Source organism: Notechis scutatus, chromosome 1, assembly GCF_049901735.1.
Source record: "Notechis scutatus isolate UNSWTSFEM ecotype Mainland chromosome 1, rNotScu1.2, whole genome shotgun sequence".
Classification (NCBI taxonomy): domain Eukaryota; kingdom Metazoa; phylum Chordata; class Lepidosauria; order Squamata; family Elapidae; genus Notechis; species Notechis scutatus.
Window position 1 is genome coordinate 111,764,236 of NC_142009.1, and position 24,238 is coordinate 111,788,473.

Below are 24,238 nucleotides of genomic sequence, written 5' to 3' on the forward strand. Positions count from 1 at the left end.
TGTTGGGCGGAGGAATAAAGATTTGAATGACTACATGACAGGCTGAATTTCTAATATTTTTATGGTTAGTTATGGGATGTAATCTTAGAATGATACCTTTGGTGGCAGCAGAATATAATTGATCCTCTCTTTTCAGTTTTTCTAAATTAAGCAAGCTGACCAACATAAACCATTGAATCTTACCTGCCTGCCAGGATATTCTTTTATAGGTATGTGTTACACAACAAAAAAACATTGTACTGTTGGAGAGTTTTAAGTTTGTTTTTTTTCCTGCAACACAGCTCTTGCATAAACTTATTTCACTGAGAATTTTAACAAGATCGTGTACAGACGCAGATTCCTAACAGCAGAGTGCACTCTACTACAAGAAAACACAGTGACGACAAACATTTTTCTGGCTCTTGTTATGTTCAGAATAATTTCTTTCAAACAAGAGTCCTGTTATGGAAAGTAGCTATATTGGATGCAGAGAGTCGTAAATTATGATTCTTGTTAGATTGCTTTCTGACTAGTGAGCAAATATGTGCATGGCTAAAATAATGCAGGGGAAGGGACAAGCATCCTTGAGTCATATAGAAGACCCACAATTGCAGCAGAGGACTTGATCTTGCTGGGTGAGGAAGTTCTTTCCCACCAGGGAGCAGGCACATCGGCTGCACTTGAAGCAGTCGCTGTGCCATTGGTGCTCTTCAAACGAGATGAACTTGCCTCCTCCAAGAGCTAAAAGGAGAAAGCAACAAGATGAGATGTTGGGATTGCATCAGAGGTGGTATTCAGCAGGTTCTGACCAGTTCTGGAGAACCGGTAGCAGAAATTTTGAGCAGTTCAGAAAAATGGCAAAAACGACCTCTGACTGGAGATATTACAGTATCCTTCCCCTGCCACGCCCACCAAGCCACACCCATAGAACTGGTAGTAAAAAAATTTGAGTCCCATCACTGGATTGCATGCGGCTTTCGGCAGATTTTGCTTACACTCTGATAAGCAGAGTTCTTTCTTCTGAAAAATCTGAGTTTAAAATGTAAGAGGAGCAATTTATAGCTAAGACAAATAGTCTAGGGTTTTATTTGTTTTTGTTTTGCTGTTTTGGTCTTCTGGCTTGCAAACATATGATCTAACCCTGAATTACTATGTTCTCAAGCACCTGGTTATTTCATTTTTTTTTCTCTTGAGGGGCACAGATTCTGAAAAAAGGAATGATTTTTAGGCATTTTGCCACAAACGCCCCACATTCACAGGCAAAAGCTCACTTGCTATCTCAGCAATGCCTCCCATGTACTGACATGATAAATGGCTGAAACTGGTTAAATGAAGCACAGCTAACCACAGCCACTCCCTCCCTCCTCCAATTAAAAACAGCGACATTTTTCTTCTTTCCCCTTTCTTTCTTTTCTGCTCTTCCTTCAGTGAGTAATTCAGTCAAATGTGCTCATCCCTTTCCACTCCAAATTCCAGCCTTTCGCCAATTAAACCTACAAAGTTGTGGTGTCAGATACAATGAAAAGATTAAAATTCTGTTTTCTAGTGCCACCACATGTTTCAGATCACTTTCTATCCAATATCGTAATGGTGGGAAATTGTCCACGATGGAAACTTGTGACACTGCTATTTGATCGTATATGCTTTCATGATGTAAGGAATGCAAATGCCAGCTATGCCTAGAACAAATGTATTTGTCCCAGGACTGTCAAAATTGAAGTTGCTTATGTAAGTAAGAAGATTGTGAACAGTCACCAGTAATGGGTTCGGTGCAGGCCACACACTTCTTTGCAAAATGTCCACTGAAGCACTCCAGGCAGAAAGGATGTTCATCTTTGGACATGAATCGGTGTTCTGCAAGTTGCTTCTTACATCCAGTACATAGAAAACATTCCTTATGCCATGGCTGGTCATGGTAAGTCACCCCACCATTGGTGACCACCTAGTACAAGAGAAAATATCATTCGTGTAAAATGATGGATTGACATATGGCTGTACCATATTAAAAAATAATTACTGCCCCTTAATTAAAGTTTTTCAAAAAGAGGTAATGAGAGTATTGAGGAAAGCACTACAGGCAGTCCTTGTACAATGACCGCCTTGTTTGGAATCCATTTGTAGTTACAAACAGAATGAAAATGTAACCTTGCAACATTTCTTGCATGTATGATTTCGCAGGTTTGTAAAGCAAAGAAAAGCTGAAGTAAGCTCATAAGGACAATTGTGGTTTCACTTAGCAACTGCTCTGCTTAATAACTAAGTTGCCAGTTGTTCACAACTGCTAATTGGGGTTGCTAAATAAGGACTATCTGTATCACAGTGTCTGAAGAACTAAGCATTTTTAAAATTAATATCTTCCTTTTCCTTCTCTTTAGGGCAGTGCTGAGGAAGCAACGATGCTCCCCAGGTGTTGATAAATTATACTGTAGCAGCTTCAACCAGTAATAGGCCATTGTGAGAGATGCTAGCACTATTATCACTTTATTATTACTTTTATTGTCAGAGTACAACATGTGTACAATGAGATTGCCTGAGCCTCCCTTCATTCACCCCCCAAGACAACTCACAGTGAGGACAGAGTCCCAATCTTATTACACTATGTGACCTTGTTGCACAATGTGCCGGCCCCACAAGTCTATCATACTATGTTGACATGAAGTTATTTTCTGTTCAGAAGTCTGACAGCCCATGGGTAGCAGCAGTTCAACAAGATCATGGGAGTCTCAGGTTCCCCTTTACTGCTTTAGTGAGATGGATACTTTATCATGAGGAATATCCTATGACTTTTATAGTGCTGTTAGTAGATTTGGATGCTGAAGCCCCTGCTATTTTAGCTCATATCTAATTATTTGAAAACATTTGGAACACATCTCAAGAGGCATGAGAACCCAACATACAAATCAAAATAATAGTAAGAATTTGGAACTTCTGCATAAAGCAACAATCTCTTTTAGTTACGTAGTTGCTGATAATGTAACCCACACCTGTGTTTTCTTATTAAAAGGACTTAGGAGGAAGTCTTGATAGACAAAGCAATGATGGGAGGATCAGCTCATTAGCTATGGCTATTTTTTACAAGAATGGGCCAACTCGTTGTGGGACAACTTGCTACAGCCAATCTGCTGCAGAACAACTTGCCATGGCCAACTGGCTGCAGGACAACTTGGGGGCAGGAGGGCTTTCTATATTCCCAGGCATTTCAGTTCATATCATGTCAAGACTTGGAATGATTGCATTATTTGTCAAGTTCAAATGGTGGTTTTCATTCATTTTATTTGATTTTATTGTGTGAGGTTGTATTCAGATTATCTCTTTGGGTTTCTTTCATTGTAAATCACTTATGGAAGAACATTTGTTAAACAAACATAAATATATTTTAAAAATGTGTGTGTGTGTGTGTGTGTGTGTGTGTGTGTATATATATATATATATATATATATATATATATATATATATATATATATATATATATATATATATGTATATGTATATATATATATATATATATATGTATGTATGTATGTATGTATGTATATGTATATGGTATTCAGCTTTGTTCAGGTATTTTCCCACGTCATTGCAGTTGTGCTTTTAAAGTTGTGCAAGCGTTTCGGCAGAATCTCATCTGCCATCATCAGGCTTCTGTATTGGGAATACAGAAGCCTGATGATGGCAGATGAGATTCTGCCAAACGCTATGCGACAACTTTAAAAGCACAACTATAATGACGGGAAAATACCTGAACAAAGCTGAAGCCATTCATGTAAGTATCCGCGAAAACTTAAGTGTAGTGTGTGTGTGTGTGTATATATATATATATATATATATATATATATATATATATATATATATATATATATATATATATATACACACATACATACATACATACATACAACTACAATGACGTGGGAAAATACCCGAACAAAGCTGAATACCATACATGTAAGTACCTGCGAAAACTTAAGAAAATATACATATATATGTGTGTGTGTGTGTGTGTGTGTGTGTGTGTTCTTATTTTCATTTCCCACACTACCTTTTTGCAGGAGTAGCAATACTCTGCAAATTGCTTCTCATAACAGGGTACACAGTAATTGTCATCATCCTTGGTAATCAAAGGTTTCATTCCTAGTGGTTGCTGGCAGTACCGGCAAACAAAGCAAGCTTCGTGCCAACAATTGCCTTTAAATTCCATTTTACGAGAACCTGCAAATTAAATTGTAATCCCAGTTACTTTCCTGGCAAACAGCTCTTACTTTTTTTCAAAATGCACTGAAACAAAGATACAGTACAGGTAGTCCTCAACTTATGACCACAATAGTTCCCAGCCTGGTATTTTAACTACACCACTCGAGTTTCCAAAGCACCACTATGGTGGTACTTTTTTTCAATTATAATTGTGTGGACACGTGGTCTAATTAATGCTGAGATTTATATGCTGCCAATTTAGATAGAATCATGGCAGCTAACAACACATCCATAGTAAAACAAAAATACAGTAATGACAATTGAAATGTCCCTGGTAGCAATTAAAACTTCCAAATTAATGATAATTTGAAAAGTCCATATGATTAGCCCTATTAACACTGTGTGCTAGGGCCATGCACCAGTGAATAATGTCATAATAACAGAATAGATAGTATTTTAAATATATATTTTATCATCAGATAATTGGAACTTTTTTTTGCAGTATCATTGCCTCAAGGAATTGAAAACTCATTGTTTGAAATTGCTATGTGAGGAAAGCAGAGGAAGACAATTAGAGAAAGATAATTAGAATAGTTTTCTTATACATGGAATAATTTGAATATAAGCATAGTGAAATCAATGTGTTCCTAACCAGTGAATGAATTAAGTACCTTTTTAGCATTGCAAATTGAGTCAGTACAGATTGACTTCATTTTAACTTCAGTACTGTATTACCTGTTTACTATTACCTGTGGCAATACACATTTCCATGAGTTCTTCTTCATTTTAATTATTTAATGAGAGGAAGAACTGTTGCAGATATGCTAGGAACTGAGAACAGCCTCTATGTTTTATATATCAGTATTCCTAATCTAAATCAACATAAGAAAAGTTAATAATGTGCTTATCACTGACCTGACGGATGGCTGGAACTAGTTAATTGAAGCATGAAGGAGATAAAGCAAAATAATCAAATTCAGCCAAAGAATTTGGCTAGAATAGATTTAGAGTGTTGCTACAGAAGATGAATTTGCAGATGTGCTAGATGGAATTGTGAGCCTACGCAAGCATCTCAATGAGAAAAGTGCAACTACGAAATACAATTATAAATATCAAAAAGCAGGATTTCATCAAGCTGAAGGTCCATTTGCCTCTCCTCTCTTAGTAATCAGAAGTTTCCACTCAAAACTATTCTTGACCAGCAAGTTTTTGATAAGGGTTGTTATAAGAGGGTTGTTTTTTTTTTTTTTTTTACAATTACTGGGTTCTTATCTCTGATTCTTTGGGAATCTATTGCTAAAAATAGAGTCAAAGTGAGCAAAATTGCCTTTTCTTTATGGACAGAAAGAATGGATTGTAACCAGGGGTGGGATTCAAATTTTTTAACAACTGGTTCTGTGGGCATGGCTTAAGTGGTGGGCGTGGCTTGGTGGTCATGTTATTGGCTGGTGTAGTCAACTCAATATCACTCACATCGAGGCACCCATCTCCTCGCCTGGCCTCTCATGACTGTGGGGATGCTGCAACAGTCATAAGTGTGAAAAATGGTCATAAGTCACTTTTTCCAGTGCCATTGTAACTTTAAATGGTCACTCCACACAAGCAAAGTACCAGCAAAGGAGGGGGAAAAAACTCTGGAGAAGTTCCTGAGACAGGAAGTCTAGTCCTGCCAAGAATTTAATAAGGGTTAACGGAGAGTCAGTTTCTGTAAGCAACAGCAGAATGTTTCCTTCCTGCCTTCCTTACAGGATTAGGCCAGTAATTTCTTCTAACAACCGGTTCTCCGAACTGCTTAGAATGTTAACAGCCGGTTCTAGCGAATAGGTGCGAACTGGTAGAATCCCACCCCTGATTGTAACCATTTGGATTAAACACACACACACACACACACACACACACATTTCAGCAAGTAGCGTTTAGTCTTCCAGAGTTCTTTTTATAAGGAAAGGACATCCCATTGACATCAATGGGACAACTCAACTCTCAAATGTGGTTAGTGTGTGAATGTATGTACAGTATATATGCACAGTACATGTGTATATACATACATATATACATACAGGCTTAAGAATGTGAGAGGGCATTGCAAGAAAGAAACAGTGATACCAGTGGAAAAGAAGACTGGGGAGTATTTACGTGCATGAAGAATAATTTTAATTACAGTTCTATAGGAAGAAAAGGTACTACAAAATTTGATGGTTCTGATGTAGTGGAGACTGTATCAACAGTGTCACATTTTACAGAGGCACCAGCAGTCATTTCCCATTATAGTTACCAGTCCCAAATGCTTGAAAGATGAAGAATTATTAATAGGTCATGGGATGGAAAAGAAATAGCTGATTTTTAGAGCAGCATATGGTCTGTGCAGGGCACGTACAATGAAGCATTCGCCTGAAAAGGTCCTTGGAAGAAACCTTCCCCCATCAGATTTTTTCCCCCTTACCAATTTCCATGAATCAATGCCTCCAGGTCATCCCCACCCTTTTCATTTATTTATCCCCATTAAGGAATGCCCATCTCCAGCTTCCTGTTATCTTACCAGGCATAATAGTCCTCTTGCAGTGAAAGCACTTAGATGAATATTCATTAGAATAACAAGTTGTACACAGCAGGCGCTCATCTTTAGCTGCAAAGGGCTTCTCAACCAGGGAGTGATGACATTGGGCACACTTGAAGCACGTTTCATGCCAGTGGCAGCCTTTATAAGCAAGATCCTTGGAGAGAGTGAATTCATGTTAGCAAAAAAAGAAAAAAGCATTGGCTACCCAGTTCCCAACTGAAACTATGACCTATTGGACTTCACACCAATTGTTCAACAAGGACCTGAAAGAAGATAAATTCCTTGCCCTTCAGTCCTCTTCCCTTTTTCCTCCTCCTTGTGATATTCTCAAGAAGATTACACTTTTACCACGGTCTGGAAAGGAATCAGCAGTTTACTGTACAGGTAGTCCTTGACTTACAACCACAACGGAGCCCAAAGTTTCATTTGTTAAGTGAGCTTTGCCCCATTTTCCTTCCTTGCCACAGGTGTTAAGTGAATCACTGCAATTGATAAGTCAGCAACCCGGTTGTTAAGTGGATCTGGCTTCCCTATTGACTTTGCTTGTCAGAAGGTCACAAAAGGGGATCACATGATCTTGGGACACAGCAATGGTCATAAATATGAAGCGGTTGCCAAGCCTCTGAATTTTGACCACATAGTCATGGGGATGCTGCAAAGATCGTAACTGTGAAAAATGGTCATAAGTCATTTTTTTTTCATTGCTGTTGTAACTTTGAATGGTGAACTGTTGTAAGTTGAGGATGACCTGTATATCTTGAGGTTTGTTATGATTTTATGTTTTAAATTAGTACTTTCCAGTGGTGGGATTCAATTTTTTTTTTACTACCAGTTCTGTGGGCATGGCTTGGCGGGCATGACTTGATGGGCATGGCAGGGGAAGTATACTGTAAAATCCCCATTCCCTCCCCACTCCTGGGGGAAGGTTACTACAAAATCCCATTCCCTCCCCACCCCACTAATCTGCTTTCCAGCTCCATTCTCCTGTGCAGGGCAACAAAAGAAGACCCAGCCTATCAGCTGGGACTCAAGAGGCAGAGAATAATAGATGGGGGGTGGGGCCAGTTAGAGGTGGTATTTGCCGGTTCTCTGAACTCAGTGGTGAGATTCAATTTTTTTTTTTTTACTACCGGTGCTGTGGGCGTGGCAGGGGAAGGATACTGTAAAATCTCCAGTCAGAGGTGGTATTTGTTGGTTCTCCAAACTACTCAAAATTTCTGCTATTGATTCTCCAGAACTGGTCAGAACCTGCTGAATACCACCTCTGGTACTTTCCCTGCAAAGGAGTCATGAAGAACATATGCCTCTGCAGCACAGCTAGAGCAGAACTAAAATATGTACAGTCAGCTGTTAGGCAGAGTGAGGCTTCTGTCTTGAGCAGAAGATGGTTGGTGGCTAAGAGAGGAAGGAAATGGGAGAACAGCCATGATGCAACCATTTAATCTAACCTTCTGCCCTCATTCTGATTCTTTTGTTGTTACACTGCTGGAATAGAGCTGGTCTGGTCAATTTTAATGCAGGAGCGTGATAAGACGGTTGTCCTTGCTTCAGAAAGTAAAGTGACCAAGTTCATTTGTTTTTTGAGGGAGTGCTAATCTGGAAAACACACACAGTTCTACCCTATAGATTCCAGTGGAATCTGCAAAATAATAGATATTATCATCTTCAACATCATTTGACAAATGTTTATGGAGACTCACAAGTCATCTAATCGTTGTCCCAAAAGTGCTTTTTGAAGAAGCAACTGGACTTTCTGGTTTTTCTTTGAAGACGTTCTTTGAAAATCGAAATGTCTTCAAAGAAAAACCAGAAAGTCCACTTGCCCCTTGAAAAAGCACTTTTGAGATCATCTGACAAAATTTGTATGAGGAACATTATTTTTTTAAAAAAAGAAATAGAGAAGATCAGGGTAGTTATCCAGGGTAGTTCTGATCCAATTTGGCCACTAAGGATTCACAGTAAATTAAGCAATTGCTTTTAGAAACTGGATCAAAATAGAATATAATTTGTGTTTCAGCTACTTTGCTCCTAATGGGCATGGAGTTTGAAAGGTTTCTTCTCCAAAACGTTCTGGAAATTCTAGGGGTTGAATGTCTGTCCTGCAAAATATCACCTAGATCTCTCTTCCTCGCTGTCTGATTTCACTCGATGGTTTTGCAATTGTGATTCATTATGATTTATTCAATTTAGATACCACCTTTTTACTTAGAGGGCTATCAAGGCAGCTGTTCATGGCTAGTGGCTGTCACCTATGTGCATAGGGGAGACAAAAGGTAAATGTATGTGTATGTGTGTACACATGTGCATTTATGTTTGGAGAGACTCAGTGAAGTTATTGAAGATGCCTCCCTTCCTTGGTGATTGCTAATAATTAACTATAGGAAGCACAAAGAAGGAAAGAAGGGAGGGAGGGAGAGAGGGAGGAAGAAAGGAAGGAATGAATTGTTGAAGAATACTTTGAGATGAAATTAAAAAAACCCTTCAAATATATGATTAGTGTATTTAGGCTTGCCCTATTCCTGGAACTGCAAAGTATAAGAGATATATCCAAAAATTAAATTATCATTTAGCAAATATGGTTTTTTTTTTTTACCAAAGACATTAATCTTTCTCCCTTTCTCTTGCTTTCTCTTGCTTAGATATCATGCTCACGCTGATGATGTTATAAACATAAAAATGATGAATGTCATTTTATTTTCTAGTGAAACTCCCTTTAAATCTCTGCAGTTAAATGGAAACCATTGGCAATACAGAGGAAAAGAAGTCATTTTTCACTAGCTATTTGTCAATGGAATTTATTTTAAAGGTTTGGTTGATCTTATCAATTGAATGAAACCACGCATAGAAAAGAAAATCAATGTCATTATCACTATGGAATAAATTGTGAGAATAAAACAAATACTTTTTTTTTTTTTAAAGGGATACTAAGGGAGCTAAAATGTTGCACTGAAGTTAATACAACTATTTAATATCTTTCTAAAGCTTCTGCAGTTAGATGATGGATGAAACCAATCCTATCTGATCTATAGGGAATCTACAAACCATTAAAATTCTCAGTATCTCTCTAGAAGCTTAATCACATACTTGCCTTTGAGTCTTTATGAAATCTATAGATCTTAATCTATGTTTGTGTATACAGTGGAAGTAATCTTTGCTTTTCTTTTAATTGAATTGTATAGTATTGTGTCAATGGATTATATATACTGAATATAAAAACATCTTTATCAGGTCACAATGAGGCCCTATCTCTGTGCCAGCAATATTAGATATAAATCTTTATTTTAAATTTTTATAATGGACACTGCTAGACTATCAGCAGCAGATGGTCTTCCGGACAGGGGTATGGACTCCATTTTTCATTATTCTCACTATGGGCCCCACTGGTTGGGGTTCACAAGAAGAGTTCACAAGAGTTCAATCATACCAGACAAGTGGTACAATACCTAGGGAATAAAAAGGTGAAATTTGCAGCTATCCAAATTCAACTTCATTTTGAGTAAGCAGACTTGTGCAGTCAGGGAACATTTTATGAATATCAAGAAAGTGCTGATATTCTGTACTCTGCCATAAAGATCCTGTCTATTCAAAATGTAGTGTTTTTTGTGATGTAGCCAATCAGAAGACACATTCCCCCAGAGATAACTGGTGAAATTGTTATCTGCAGGCTCCTGTCCCCTTCCAGGATTGTCCCTATCACTTCTGCTTAGCTTTCTGTTGCTTTGTTGACAGATTGAATGCTCCCAAAGAAAACATCCCATCCATATTTATTGTTTAGTTGTATTAACATCTACGTGTTATTCTGTGGTCCAGAGATACATTTGGAAGTAAAGCCGATATTAGAAGCATGACTCCCTAATAATTACCAGGTTGCTAGGAATTTTTGCTAACAAAACAAAAGTGGATGGTAAATTTACCAAGTGCTAAGGTAGATATCCAAGGTCACACTAATAGCAGATTGTCAACTTGTAGGTAATTTCATTTAGTACATCCACATCAGAGAGTACCAGTGGTGGGATTCAATTTTCTTACTACTGGTTCTGTGGGCGTGGCTTGGTGGGTGTGGCAGGGGAAGGATACTGTAAAATCCCCATTCCCTCCCCACCCTACTAATCTGCTTTCCAGATCCTTTCTCCTGTGCAGGGCAGCAAAAGAAGACCCAGCCAATCAGCTGGGACTCGGGAGGCAGACTATAGATGGGGGTGGGGCCAGTCAGAAGTGGTATTTGCTGGCTCTCCGAACTACTCAAAATTTCCACTACTGGTTCTCCAGAACTGGTCAGAACCTGCTGAATACCACGTCTGGATAGTACAGAAAAAATGATTGCATGCTACAATGCTAAATATTCACTATCCAAATTAAATCAAATATTTCTAAAGTTTTAAATAAGTGATAACACCCTTTTGCTTCCTACTGACTTAAAACATGCTGAAAACAAACCCATGAAGCTGGAAGATTCCACTGAGGAAATCTCAGCCAGATCAGTTTCTATAGCTGCATTAACATAAGAGTAGCATTAGGAAGAATATCCTAATTATTATAGAAGAAAAGATTCACATCACAAATAATAATTACATAGCTGAGCCTCTGGGTAATTTTTTTCCCCATTTTCCTGTTGGAGTATAGATGGTCATGAAACCAACTAGTGCTTACCTTGGAGTCACATTCAATGGCTTTATGACATTTTTCACAAAAGTTAGCAAAAAGGCTGTCATAGCATTTCACACAGAAAACATTTTCTTCTTTCATGATGTATCGTTTGCCACAAAGTGAATCCTTGCAGTGAAAGCAGTTTGACTGACCAGTGGCCATTTTAAAGCCTTTTGAGGCTGCTGCAGATGGAAAGACAAGGCACATGTTGATGAAATAATATGGCTGCAAGATCAAGATTCCCAATTTTGGAAGTTCTGCCCAGTCACAATGATTCAAAACAACAAACAAACAAACAAACCCCAAGTTCTAATACAGAGGAAGGGAACAATTTTAAATCTTCATTATTCTCATTGATGATTTTGACAGATTTAGTCTGTCTTTTTCAATCCCCCCTCCCCCCCGCTATCCTTTAAAATATAAAAATTAAACAACTTGTCAGTTTTTTAACATTAAGCAGAGGATTCTTTATGGGTGCTAAATGATCTTCAATAGGACCAACCAAGATCAATAGAAAACTGATTGGCAGATTGGTATTCGGAGAAGTAGCATGAGGCATCAGCCGCCCCCCGCTTTTTTGATATTTTTCAGAAATGCGTTTCTAGAAAGATACATTATCAGTCCACTGCAAATCTTCCTTAACCCAACACTCCCACACGTACATATTTTTGGCCTGTTCAAATTGAGAAAAACAAATTTTAGATAAACATTCAAACTTTATGACACAACAGAATCTTCAGAGGTTTGCAGGCAAGCTATTTTAGCCTCATTATTTGCCCATTGGACCAAAAGAACTTTGCTAAAATTAGGGCACGGTTCTTGAGAATGAAGAAGTAAACAGGATCCAAAAGAATTCCCAGTGAAGCTGATCACAAGCACATCTGCTGGATTCATTGAATTCTCTCTATTGTAATATCACTGTGCAATTCCCACCCATAGCATAGGGTCTATTATAGGCTTGAAGAAGAACTAACTAGAAAACAAAACAAGAAACTCCTTTCATATCTTTAGCATAGGTATGTAAACTGATTCAAAGGGATGTGCTCTGGAATAGGTCTTCGAAGAAAACCAAATGAAAACCTTTGTTCCTTCTTTGTAGTCTTCTACTGATACTTCTTTATTTCTATATTTTTCTCCATGCATTAAATCATGGGTCACATTCTAGTGCTGGTTAGATATTGTCTGAACTCACTTTTTTTGAAGTGCTACTTTATTTCAGTTTTAATAATTTTACTGAGCAATAAAACTGTGACAGTATATAACTCTTCTCATTTTGTGGGCTTCCACTTCTTTTGCAATGGCCTATTGCCGTGGTGGCTAACCTTTTTGGGCTCCCGTGCCGAAAATTGTGCTCGCTTGCCAGCACCCAGAAGGCAATGTGCATGCCCCCCATGCCCCCCTGTGCATGTGCTGTCCAATCTCATCTTAAAAACCTCCAGTTTTGGAGCACCCACCACTTCTGCAAGCAAGCCATTCCACTGGTCAATTGTTCTAACTGATACTTTTTGGGATGGGGGTACATCTGGCATGATGTTTACCATCTGCTTGAGAGAGAAAAAAATCTGCTTTAAATTTGATTCTCCCTGCCTGAAGTTCTGTGCTGAACTAGACTGGGAACAGGATTCAAACAACAGATATTATTGTCTAAATATATAAGTACATCCATGAGAGTTATTACTAATGCAGATTTCTCTGGTAAAAATGAACTGGTGATGGAGAGCTGAGTTTTTAATTCTATTCCTGGAGGATTTGTGGTATGACAGCGTGGGGGAGTAGAAGAGTATGACAAGGATGGAATGCTATCTCGGGCCCAAAATAGCAATAGCTTTATTTGGCATAAGCAGTGGAAAATTTCTTACCCAGTGCATTCAAAATCATTGCATTTAAGTGCTTTGCTGCATCTCCAATTGTGTCACAACTCTCCACTCTTCAAAATGACAGAGAACACAATCCATTAAAACAAGCCACAGAGTAAACATTTGTGAAAGCCTCATACTTTCACAAATATTGTCTGCTTGTTTGAGATCAAATAAGTGAGAAGAGCACCACAAATCCCAAGAACAAAGATAACTGTTGCAGTAGAAACCTTTCCAACACTGAAATCCAATTTGTGGGGGTGATCAGCAACTCTGGTGGAACAATTAAAGCAGGAATATTGAACTCCTATGTGAAATTTGTTTATAATGAACAAACATAAATAGGCATTGCTACCTACATTATGCTTTGCAAAGAAGTAGTATAGCCTACAGAGAGAGAGTTATTTAAAGAGTACTGATTTCAACAGCTTTATTTCCAGAAATGTACTGTATGCATAGATTACAGTGGCTTGTTTTATAAATATTTAAAAGAGAACATTGGGTAGAAAATGGATCATTTACCATCTATTTTTTAATTCATCTACTGGCTATCAGAACTGTTAAAATATTCTAAATGAAAAAAAAAGTTTGCTCCAACACATCACTCTGGTTATGAATTAAGAGTGCATAGCTCGAATCATTTAGCACAGATTTCTTGCCAGTTAATCATTTAAACAGTATCAACTTTATCCTCTACACATTTAAAGCATGCAGAGAGAATGACAGGATAATAAACCACGCAGAAATACCCAGATTCAATGAGCAGGGTTCACATATCACTCTTAATGTATTGGTTTTGGCTTAGAATATTAGGTGAAGCCACCCCCTGTGCAGTGGTGGGTTTCAAAAAAAATTCCCACTGGTTTGGTGTGAGCGTGTGCTTTGCACATGCACAGCATTTGTAACTCACCTTCTGCTGCAAACTCTGTGTATAAAACAGCAGATGAGGAGCAATCCGCTGTGCTGCGTGAAACAGCTGAGCTTGAAAACCAGGAAATATAGGTAAGAATAGAGCCGGGGCAGGTGGGTGGGCCCAGCAGCTGATCATTGGAGCGAACAGGTTCGCTCATAGATGATCTTTGGAGCTACTGGTTTGGCCAAACTGGGCTGAACCGGTAGAAAACCACCACTGCCCCTGTAGTTGGTAAGTCATGATTTATGCCTGAGCATAATGTATGAACCCAACAAATGAGGTCCTAGTGAACATGGAACTATATTAACAATATAGACCTAAAAAAATTAGGGATCCTAGCTAGACAAAGGAGGATCATAGTTCGTACTCAACCTGTGAGCCAAAAGTTCCATCCTTCCATCTGCTGTATGAGACTTAGAAGCATTGATTCATCATAACTGATAAGGATTACAGTTAGATAACCATGTGATGTAGTTTGAACACTTAAAAGCTATACAGATGCTAACTATGAAGCATTTTCTATTTTATATTAATTGATAGTGCCAGGTGTTCCATTGAAGGTGACTAAATCAGAGTTCTTTTTCCAAATGTAATATTGGTTTTGCAGAAAATAACCTTTCTTTTTGTTGCATCTTTATCAGATCCACGGTTAATAGGAGTGATGGCTCAGTGGTTAAAGACATTGAGTTTGTCAGTTGGAAAGCTGACAGGTTGGGTTTGAGACCTGACTACCACATGATGGGATGTGCTCCTATTGTTGCCCCAGCTCCTGCCCACCTAGAAGTTCGAAAGCATGCAAATGCAAGTAGATAAATAGGTACCACTTTGGTGGGAAGGCAGCAGCATTCCTTGCACCTTGGCATATAGTCATGCTGGCTACATGACTAAGGAAATGTCTTGGACAAAGCTGGCTCCTTCTGCTAAGAAATGGAAATGAACACCGCTCTCTAATGACTGGACAGGGGAAACCTTTGTCTTTACCTTTATCCACTAGGGATCATGAGCTGAATGACAACTACTATCTGTTAGATGTGCATATTCTGTTTGGTTAGCTTTGTTATAACTAACATAATCCCTTAAACATACACTGGGTTTTTTTCAGACATGGATATGAATATATTCCTCGTTTGAACTTTATTATATCATTTTCCCAGTCCTAAAATTTTGTCAATCTCCTTCCTGAAATTGGAAAAGGCAAGTTGGCATTGGGGTGCCAACAGTTCTTTAATGTATATAAAGATATCGGCATCCATTGAAAAGAGGCCTCTTTGAAATGTTTTGATCTAGACTCTGTATTAAAAGCAGCAAATGCCAGGTAAAACAAGGCAGAAATGACAAAAAAATGAAGAGGTGGGTGACTTAATCCAGGTTTGTTCATGGGTGCAAAACAACCCATCTGAGTGATTTAACTCCTGTTTCTTCTGTCGTCTGAAGATAAATATGAGAATGCACTACTTTGTTGAAGAGAAATTTTTTCTGCTGCATTGATTCTAACTTTTAGAAGAACATGCTGACTTTAATTTTACTAGAAGTTAAATTTTGTGTTCGAATACATCAGATAAAAAGACAGAGAACTGCTGCTGCCGACATTGCTGGACTAAAAGATTAAGCCCTATTTTCTTTGGGTCTTCAGTGTGCAGATTTATTAACTGGGTGACTGCATTCATGTAGAACCAGTGTTCACATATTAAACCTACATCAGAGTACAGTTTATCCTTGACTTACAACCATTCATTTAGTGACCAAAGTTACAATGGTAAGTGGAAAAAAAGTGACTTATGATTGGTTCTTGTATTTGCGACTGTTACAGCGCCCCCACAATCATGTGATAAAAATTTTGGCGCTTGGCAACCAGCATGTAGTTACAATGGTTGCAACCTTCCCAAGCAAAGTCAATGGGAAAATCTGGATTTGCTTAATGGCTTCATGATTCACTTAACAACTGTGAAAAAAGGTTGTAAAGTTGGACACGACTCACTTAATAATTGCTTTGCTTAGCAATACAAATTCTTGTCTCAACTGTGGTTGTAAGTTGAGGGCTACTTTTCACACTTTTTTGTTTCTGCTGTAAAAAGTTACATTTTAACATTATGTTTACTATGAAATAGTATAAAATATAAATGTGCCCACAGATATCATCTTGATGCCTGCCATACTTCCTGCCACAACTGATTTGAAATTAAATTAAAGGACAGATACAAAATATAGAATCAAAGATCAATTTTACTCAAACCATTCTGGCCTCCACACAGAATTACTTGGACTATATAAATGGCTGATGACCTCATGTAGAATACGCCCATTTCTCAGACAGACAGAAAGGTGGCAGGAACAGCATCCCATAGAGCCAGAAAGAAGTTTGTATTCTGATCAATGAAGGTACATTTAAAATATGTAATTAAGTGATGTTTTTTCCCGTCACAGAAAAACTTTGAGAAACATCTATATCAATACTGATCAAAACCCTTTTCAGTCACACTGTTATGCTGCCAATAATTTCTTTTGCTTCTATAGATTAGACCAGGAGTCTGCAACATGTGGCTCTGGAGCCACATGTGGCTCTTTCGGCCCCTTGCTGCGGCTCCCTGTTGGCTGATCCCACCAATGGCTGGCCCCTCCCCGCCCCTCCTTGTCTGGCCTGAGAAGGTAAGGGTGATGACGGGAGATGGGGACTCGCTCCATATTCCAGAGCAGGAGGTGACTGGGTGGGAGTGAGTGATGTTGTGTTGGCCACGCCCACCCAGTCACACCGGTTGTTAAATTATTGGCTTCCGGTGTTTTCTTTTCTGTGGAAAATGGATGTTTAAGATTGCAGACCCCTGGATTAGACCATCATAAAGTGACTTGCATGGAAATAGAATGAAATGAAATAACAGACAATATGATGTGATGGGGAAAAACCCCCAATGCCTGATACAGAACTATAAACCACAATAATTGAGATCTCAAAAACAGTTTTTTATGATATTTTAACAACAAAACTGGATCTCTGTGCTCCTAGCCACTCAGACCAGAATGAGCCCAGAGTAAGGAGAAGATTATAAAGATTATAAAGGAGAAAAAAAGTTATCTCTTATGAATAATCGATTACATTCATATAGGGCAAGAAAAACTCCTAACTTTATGTCAACAGAGAAATTATCAACCAAATTCAGACTTTGAAGCTAGTGCTGCATTCTTGCTTTCACTCCACTCTACATTCCTTTAATATTGCTTTAAAATGATTTACATACTACCCCAGGGGTGTCAAACTCACAGCTCGCAGGCCAGATGAGTCATGCACTGGCTATGCCCACTTGTTTTAGTGAAGGAGGAAAAAAATCATGATATGTCAGGTGATGACGTGACACCGCAATTTTGACACCATTGTATTACCCTGTGCCTGGCATTTTTACATAGATTCTAGCTTCTGCTCCCTTCTCCAGTATCTTATGAAATTAAACTACAATATTAAAGAGTACTTTTTAAATCATCCTTGGTTTTTAGCTTGTTGTGTTTTCTATTGCTAGCACAGAAATATGATTTTAAAGAGAAAAATCCATTCATAACTAAGAAAACGATGTTATCTGCCTTTGCAGATATTTTTTCAGCTTTCACACACCACAACGACAACAGACTTTGAGACAAATTATTTCTATCCATATTGAGAAAAATATTTTAAATGTCAAGGGTTTGTAATATCAATAAAAAAAAATTAGAACAAACATCACATGAGAACAAGTGACATGTCAGAATTTTTTTCCTCATAGTAATATATTAACATCTAGGTTTAGGTTTCCTAATTTTATCCCTTCTTTTTTGCGGAGGGTAGACGGGTAAAAACACCAATCCACCTGACTCTTAGTTCTGAGAAAATTCCATTTAGGCACGAAGTTTGTTGATTCAATACTTTTAAAATATTTATGGTAACCTTTGTTTGATCTTGAATCCTTTTAAAATTCTTTAAGTGATGTCAGATTACCCAGGAATTTATTTTAAAATAGTACCACATTAATCTGTTTCAGCTAACATGACAGAATCCTGGATATAAGCTTGGTTTTACATTTGTATGCAAAAATGTGCTTCATTAGAACACCAGATTTGTTCCACAAGACCAAATCAAGCAAATATAACATGATCCATACCTAAAATGGAAGACTTAGGTTCTTCCAATTTTTGTATTTTATTTTTATTGTAAATATTTGATTTCTAGTTTTACTGATCACAAGTTACTGCCTTTGGCTATCCTATTTATTTTCATTTTTCTTTTTACATAAGAAAAAAAAAACTATAAGGAGTGATGGGAATATGCAGTAGACTGAAAAGTCCTGAATTTGAAGCAGAGGGATTACATCCTAAAAGGCACATCCTGATAGCTCTCTGGAGGACTTTCAAGTTTGACAGAAGTAAAAAATAAATTTAAAAAGTTTTTTCAAAATGATGGGAATATGGGGGAAGGACTTATAAAGTTACTTCCTTTCTTTTTCCCCAAAGAATTTCAGGAGCACTAAGTACAGTGGTGGGATTCAATTTTTTTTACTACCGTTTCTGTGGGCGTGGCTTGGTGGGGGTGGCAGGGGAAGGATACCGTAAAATCTCCAGTATTTGCCAGTTGTCCAAACTACTCAAAATTTCCGCTACCGGTTCTCCAGAACTGGTCAGAACCTGCCAAATCCCACCTCTGACTAAGTATGCTACTCATGATTGAACTACTTCTTGGGAATCCCTTCTACAAAATGGTCCTTCTGTGCAGAAGTTGAATATCAAGGAGGGATTAGGAGCAGGAAATACAGGTAGTCCTCAACGTACAACCACAATTGATCCCCAAATTTCTGTTGCTAAGTGAGACATTTGTTAAGTGAGTTTTCCCCATTTTACAACCTTTCTTGTCACAATGGTGAAATCACTGCAGTTGTTAAGTTAGACACACAATGAACCTAGGTTCCCTATTGATATTACTTGTCACAGTTCGCAAAATGGGGACCACGTAACCCTGACACACTGCAACCGTCATAAATATCAGTCAATTGTCAAGAGCCTGAATTTTGATCGCGTGACCTTGGGGATGCCAATAGCCATAAGTGTAAAAAACAGTCCTAATGTCAGGGCTCTAACAAATCCACCCTCATTCAAAACAAAAGTCTCTAGCTGCATCTCAGGGAAAAGTAAATTGGTTTATTAGAATTTGCCATGTTGGTGTGTGGCTGGGTGCAGCCAATACTAAATCACACCATACATTTCCCCCTTTACCCTAGTCTTTCCCCCACCCCCTGGATGTGACTTCTCCAATGGGACACTTCCATCTCCAAGAGTCATCCATCATGCTCTCCAATAACCTTCTTATGCTCCGACAACTTTGGGCTGCCAAGGTGATTATCTAGGCATTTCAAGAATGCCTTGTTTCCCCCCACTCCCTTTTTCTGGCAGTTAAAAAGACCAAAGGAATATCTTTTTAGTTGACACCTAAGTGGCTTTTTCAGTGCCATTGTGACTTCAAACGGTCACTAGATGAATTGTTGTAAGTCAAAGACTACTTGTACTGCTGATTCTACCATTTGTAATGAAGTAGCCACTTACATTTCCAAACTCCAGTGCTTACTTGAACTTCAGTGCTTATTTGAACTCAAAAAAGAGCCCTGTTGTGATTCTAATTAGAAAAAATGAAGGTGGTAGTTTTAGCACAACAATGCAGTGCCACAAATGTACGGTATGGATGCAACCAGTATAATTACAGAATAGAAAACAGAAGGCATCTGCTGATGTCCAGGTAATTATTTTTTGTCCTAGCTGGTTCTTTTCGAGTCATTTTTAAATTTTAAATATTAACCTGTCTCTAATGTATGCAGTTTCTGAAGGTTGAAACATGGATTCTTTTTATTTTTGAAAAAGTTTGAAACTATTACATACGACTGACATAATTATTGACCATAACATAATTTGTAAAAATGATTTAAGTAATCTGATCCAAAGGCCAATGAAAATAATTATCTTTCGGAAGCTAAGGAGGTTTGCATGCTGTGAAATTCTACATACTATTTCAAGCTTAGGCAGTAGATGCATAGATGTTACTATGTCAAGAAGAGGAGCTTGCAACAACATGGGAAAAAATATTTTGTTTGACTAATTTGAAATAGATCCCTATTTCTGCTTCCGTTTGCTGCATGATGCAGAAGCAGATTCCTGTATTGGGAATGGACGTGGTTAATTGTTAACAGTTGGAATCAGATGTGAGAAATGCAAGTTGGTATCTTTGTTCCTCCCTAAACAACATACTGAAGAGCAAACCATGAGAACTTCTTGTGGTGCGATTACAGTCCATCAGGAAGTGGTTAGATTGATGGATTTGTTTATTTGGTAAATTTATAGACCCGCCTACTACATAGATGCCACTCTGACTGGATTTCAGGGAGTGGTGGACCTGTTCTGTGGCTCCTTGGAACTTGTGAAATTCCCAGGCACAGAAGATACCTATGGTCCAATTTAAGAGTTCATCTTTGAAGACACTTCATTAAAGTAGTATTTATTTGCTTAATCAGAAACTTTTAGAGGAACGTAGTAATGATCAGCTCTTCTAAGATACCCATATATTTCTTACTGTGAGAACAAGGTGCTTTGTAAAATATACTAATCTGCTTATTCTTTTTTCCTCATAAATAAATAATATCTCTCTCCTATACCTGCCTGAGCATTGCTCACCCTTTTATAGCCCTTATTTTACTTTATCTTTGCATATATGCCGTTTACTCCATCATACTGTAAGAATTATCTTATTTAGCAATGTGTCACACGAGGATGGTAGATTCCTTTTGGTAGCAGTAAATTATTTGTTAAGGATTTATTTATTTATTTAATGTATCAAGGGACTTACACACTTGTTAAAATGTATTTATAACTGCACAGAATATTGTTTTTATTGTAACAGTTGGTCAAAGACCATCATAAAGATATTTATCCCTAAATAAGCACATACATAACAGAATATGCCTTCTAACTGCTGATTAACACAAGATTTAACACACCATCAACATATAATTTGCTGCATTATTCCTTATTCAATTTTCAGATATGGTCTCCTTCCATAGTTTTTCTCAGAACAAATAAAACTTTTGAAGCAACTAACATTAATTAGTCCTTCCAGTGCATAATACGCATACTGCTTTAAAAGTATACTTTTTTGATATATTTTTCCACTATCCACATAATGAATATTAATTGACACATTTTGTCAATAGGATTACAGGAATAAAATGAATTAAAGTTATACATTGTATTTCATAATGACAGCTATGGGAGGAGATGCTTAGTATAGATTTGATTAATATTTTGAAATCATGACAGGCAAAAATAGATTAGAAAAGGAAAAAAAAACTTGTCACAATACTCACCTTTTTTTTTAACAGTTGCTTCTTGTCATCTTTGGACCTGAGAACAAAAAGAAATCTTGAAGAAACAAGCCCCAACTGCCAGCCCTGTTTTTCTTCTTCAAGATTCTTTTGGTTTTGGAAAAAGCAGCCAAGAAAGTCACTGTTTCCTTTAGATCTCAAACAGCTGACTCCCTTCCTATTTGTCATTACACACAGCTTGCAAATTGGAGTGCAAATGCATGTAGGAGGGTCTTAAACAGGCTTCAGAAGCAGGGAGGAGACATTTCAAAGATCTGGGCTTTTGAGAAACCACAACTGTCAAAAAATAAGTTGTCCCGTATTTCCCATGGAAAAGAACGGATCATGTGGAACAGTTGTTTACTAAGTCACAGTTGGCTGGTTCACATATGGTACTGAATTAAGGAAAAACCAAACCAACTGCATGGTGGCTTAGTAAAATGTTATGAAGTCAGTCCCTGACTTATAAGGTGCCACATTCTATGGGCCATCTTCCCATAAATTCCAGCAGTTCTAATAGAAACTGGGTGGCCATTGACTTCTTAGAATACCATGCTCCTTTGGAAGCATTTTGATCAAGGTCACTAAGTGCCATCTCTGTCTGAGTTGGATCCAGCAGCTCAAGTTACAGGTCCGCATTTCAAGCAAGGTGTTTGAAATGTATTGGGAGCACAAACCCATTTCTTTTTGTCTTTTAAAAAGATTGTGAGACTACCAGCAGCCTCCACTGCAAACCATAGTGATATCACAGGGTTGCCCTCTTCACACAAATGCTGCAATTAATTACATAATTGCTTCAGGAAGTCTAATGCAAATACGTCACAGCACTTTTGGTGATAACATCATCGCGCACAAAGTTTTGCTTTCCTTGGGTTGCCCATCCCATACATACATGTCCTGGCTGCCTTCATATTTTGAAGTAGCTACGCATGCACTCACCAGCACAACATTTGGAAGTTTCTAGAGGCAGCTGTGAGACTTTTCCCAGGGGAAAAGGTTCAGCTGCTTTCATGATTTGGTATCAGTCCTCCTGGGTAATCCAGACAGGAAACGCGACTAAATGAGATAAATCATGAAATGGTATATGGACTCTCGTGCTCGAGCAGAGGGTTGGAATAGAAGACTTCCAAGGTCCCTTGCAACTCTGTTATTCCATGATTCTGTGAAATCTACCTAATTGTAAGGCTACATTAACAGAGCAAGTCTGAAGGTACAAATTTCCCGCTGCCACTTTTAACCATTTGACAGTTGGGCAGGTCTTTCCCAAGTTTCGTTCCCTGTTAAAACAATTGTAGGCTCCCCGCTCTCGTCTCAGGCATCTTTTTCTCTTGTCTCCAAGGTTGCAGATTTGGGTTTGGCTACTCTAAAGGGACATCATAGCAGTATTCCAGTATTTGAAAGGCTGCCACAGAGAGGATGGGGGTCAACTTATTTTCCAAAGCACCAGAGGGCAGGACAAGAAACAGCGGAAGGACATTAATCAAGGAGGGAAGGAACCTGGAATTAAGGAGAAACTTCCTAACAGTGAGAACAATTAACCAGTGGAACAGCTTGCAGTCAGAAGCTGTGGGAGGTTTTTAAGAAGAGACTGGACAGTCACTAGGGTCTCCTGCTTGTGCAGGGAGTTGGACTCTAGCTCTATCCTGTTTGAAGTCATGTCATCCACACATTCCATTTCATTTGGAGAGACTTCTTTTGGACTTGTTTGAATACTGTGTGTGCTTCAAGCTCATCCAGGTTTGTCTTCAGTTTATGGGTATAATGGGAATGCTTAAATAGTATTCCTTAACTGGAATTGAACAAACTTTCAGCTTTCAAAGCACAACGACCAGTGTTAGTTCCATTTTAGTTGCAAATTGCTGTCCTCTGCAATCTGTAGAATAAATTACTTGTATACATGGGTAGAAATTATTGTATAAAATTGGAGCTTTCTTCTAGGCTTCTTCTACTCTTCTAAAACAAACAGTAAACTTCCAGAGTTCCCAATGCAAAAAGTTGAGTTTCACCCCAACTGCTTTTCCAATTTATTATATTGATGTCCTTTTTCAACTCACTTTTGCAGTTATTTTCTATATTACAAAATACACAAAAATTACCAGTATTTTTCCTTTATCTTTTGCACCAGACAAATTTGACATACAGATTCATGCAGGGACACAGAGGTATCTAATAAATGCTTATGGTAATCTGCTTTAAAGCCGGTACCAGAAGGTTGCAGTTTTGATACCTCAAGGTATTAAAAAGATAAATATCCCAACGTATTGAAGTTGGTTCTTTTTGCTTACAGAATAGAACAAAAGATCTGCAATCCTCTAGTTAGAATAAATATATGAAAATCTTATTTGATTTAATTAAAACATTTTAAAAATATAATTTTATTCAGAAGCCTTACAAAATGCATTATTGTATATATATTTATAGTTTAAAGTAGATAATTATATAAAGCTATACCCAGTAACAAGTTAAATATGCTGAACAGGCTTGTGTAAAATGAGAGTTGGAGTATTTAAGTAATTACCTTCTGTCATTTATGTTTTTATCATTGGCTTAATGCTATGTTGTTTGGATGCCACACATGCAGCACAGAACTGATTACAACACACCCCACAGATGCTAAAACTCATAGTTATGCTTAGAATTAAACAGAGAGACTACTAGCTAATGTACATGGAAAGCTGGCATGTGGTGATTTACTTGGCAAATTAGAAACTCATCCTTATCTGCAAATGAT

General features: G+C 37.9%; 1 protein-coding gene across 1 annotated transcript; it reads right to left on the reverse strand.

Annotated features, from left to right (window-relative positions):
* Positions 1–238: 238 nt before the first annotated feature.
* FHL5 (four and a half LIM domains 5) lies at positions 239–21,726 on the reverse strand. The gene is made up of 6 exons (XM_087943160.1): positions 21,511–21,726; positions 11,381–11,559; positions 6,710–6,884; positions 4,019–4,188; positions 1,735–1,921; positions 239–720 (listed from the first exon to the last, which is right to left on the reverse strand). Exons 2-6 carry the CDS (start codon positions 11,537–11,539, stop codon positions 569–571), a joined length of 843 nt encoding a protein of 280 aa, XP_087799286.1. The 5' UTR covers positions 11,540–11,559; positions 21,511–21,726; the 3' UTR covers positions 239–568.
* Positions 21,727–24,238: the final 2,512 nt, after the last annotated feature.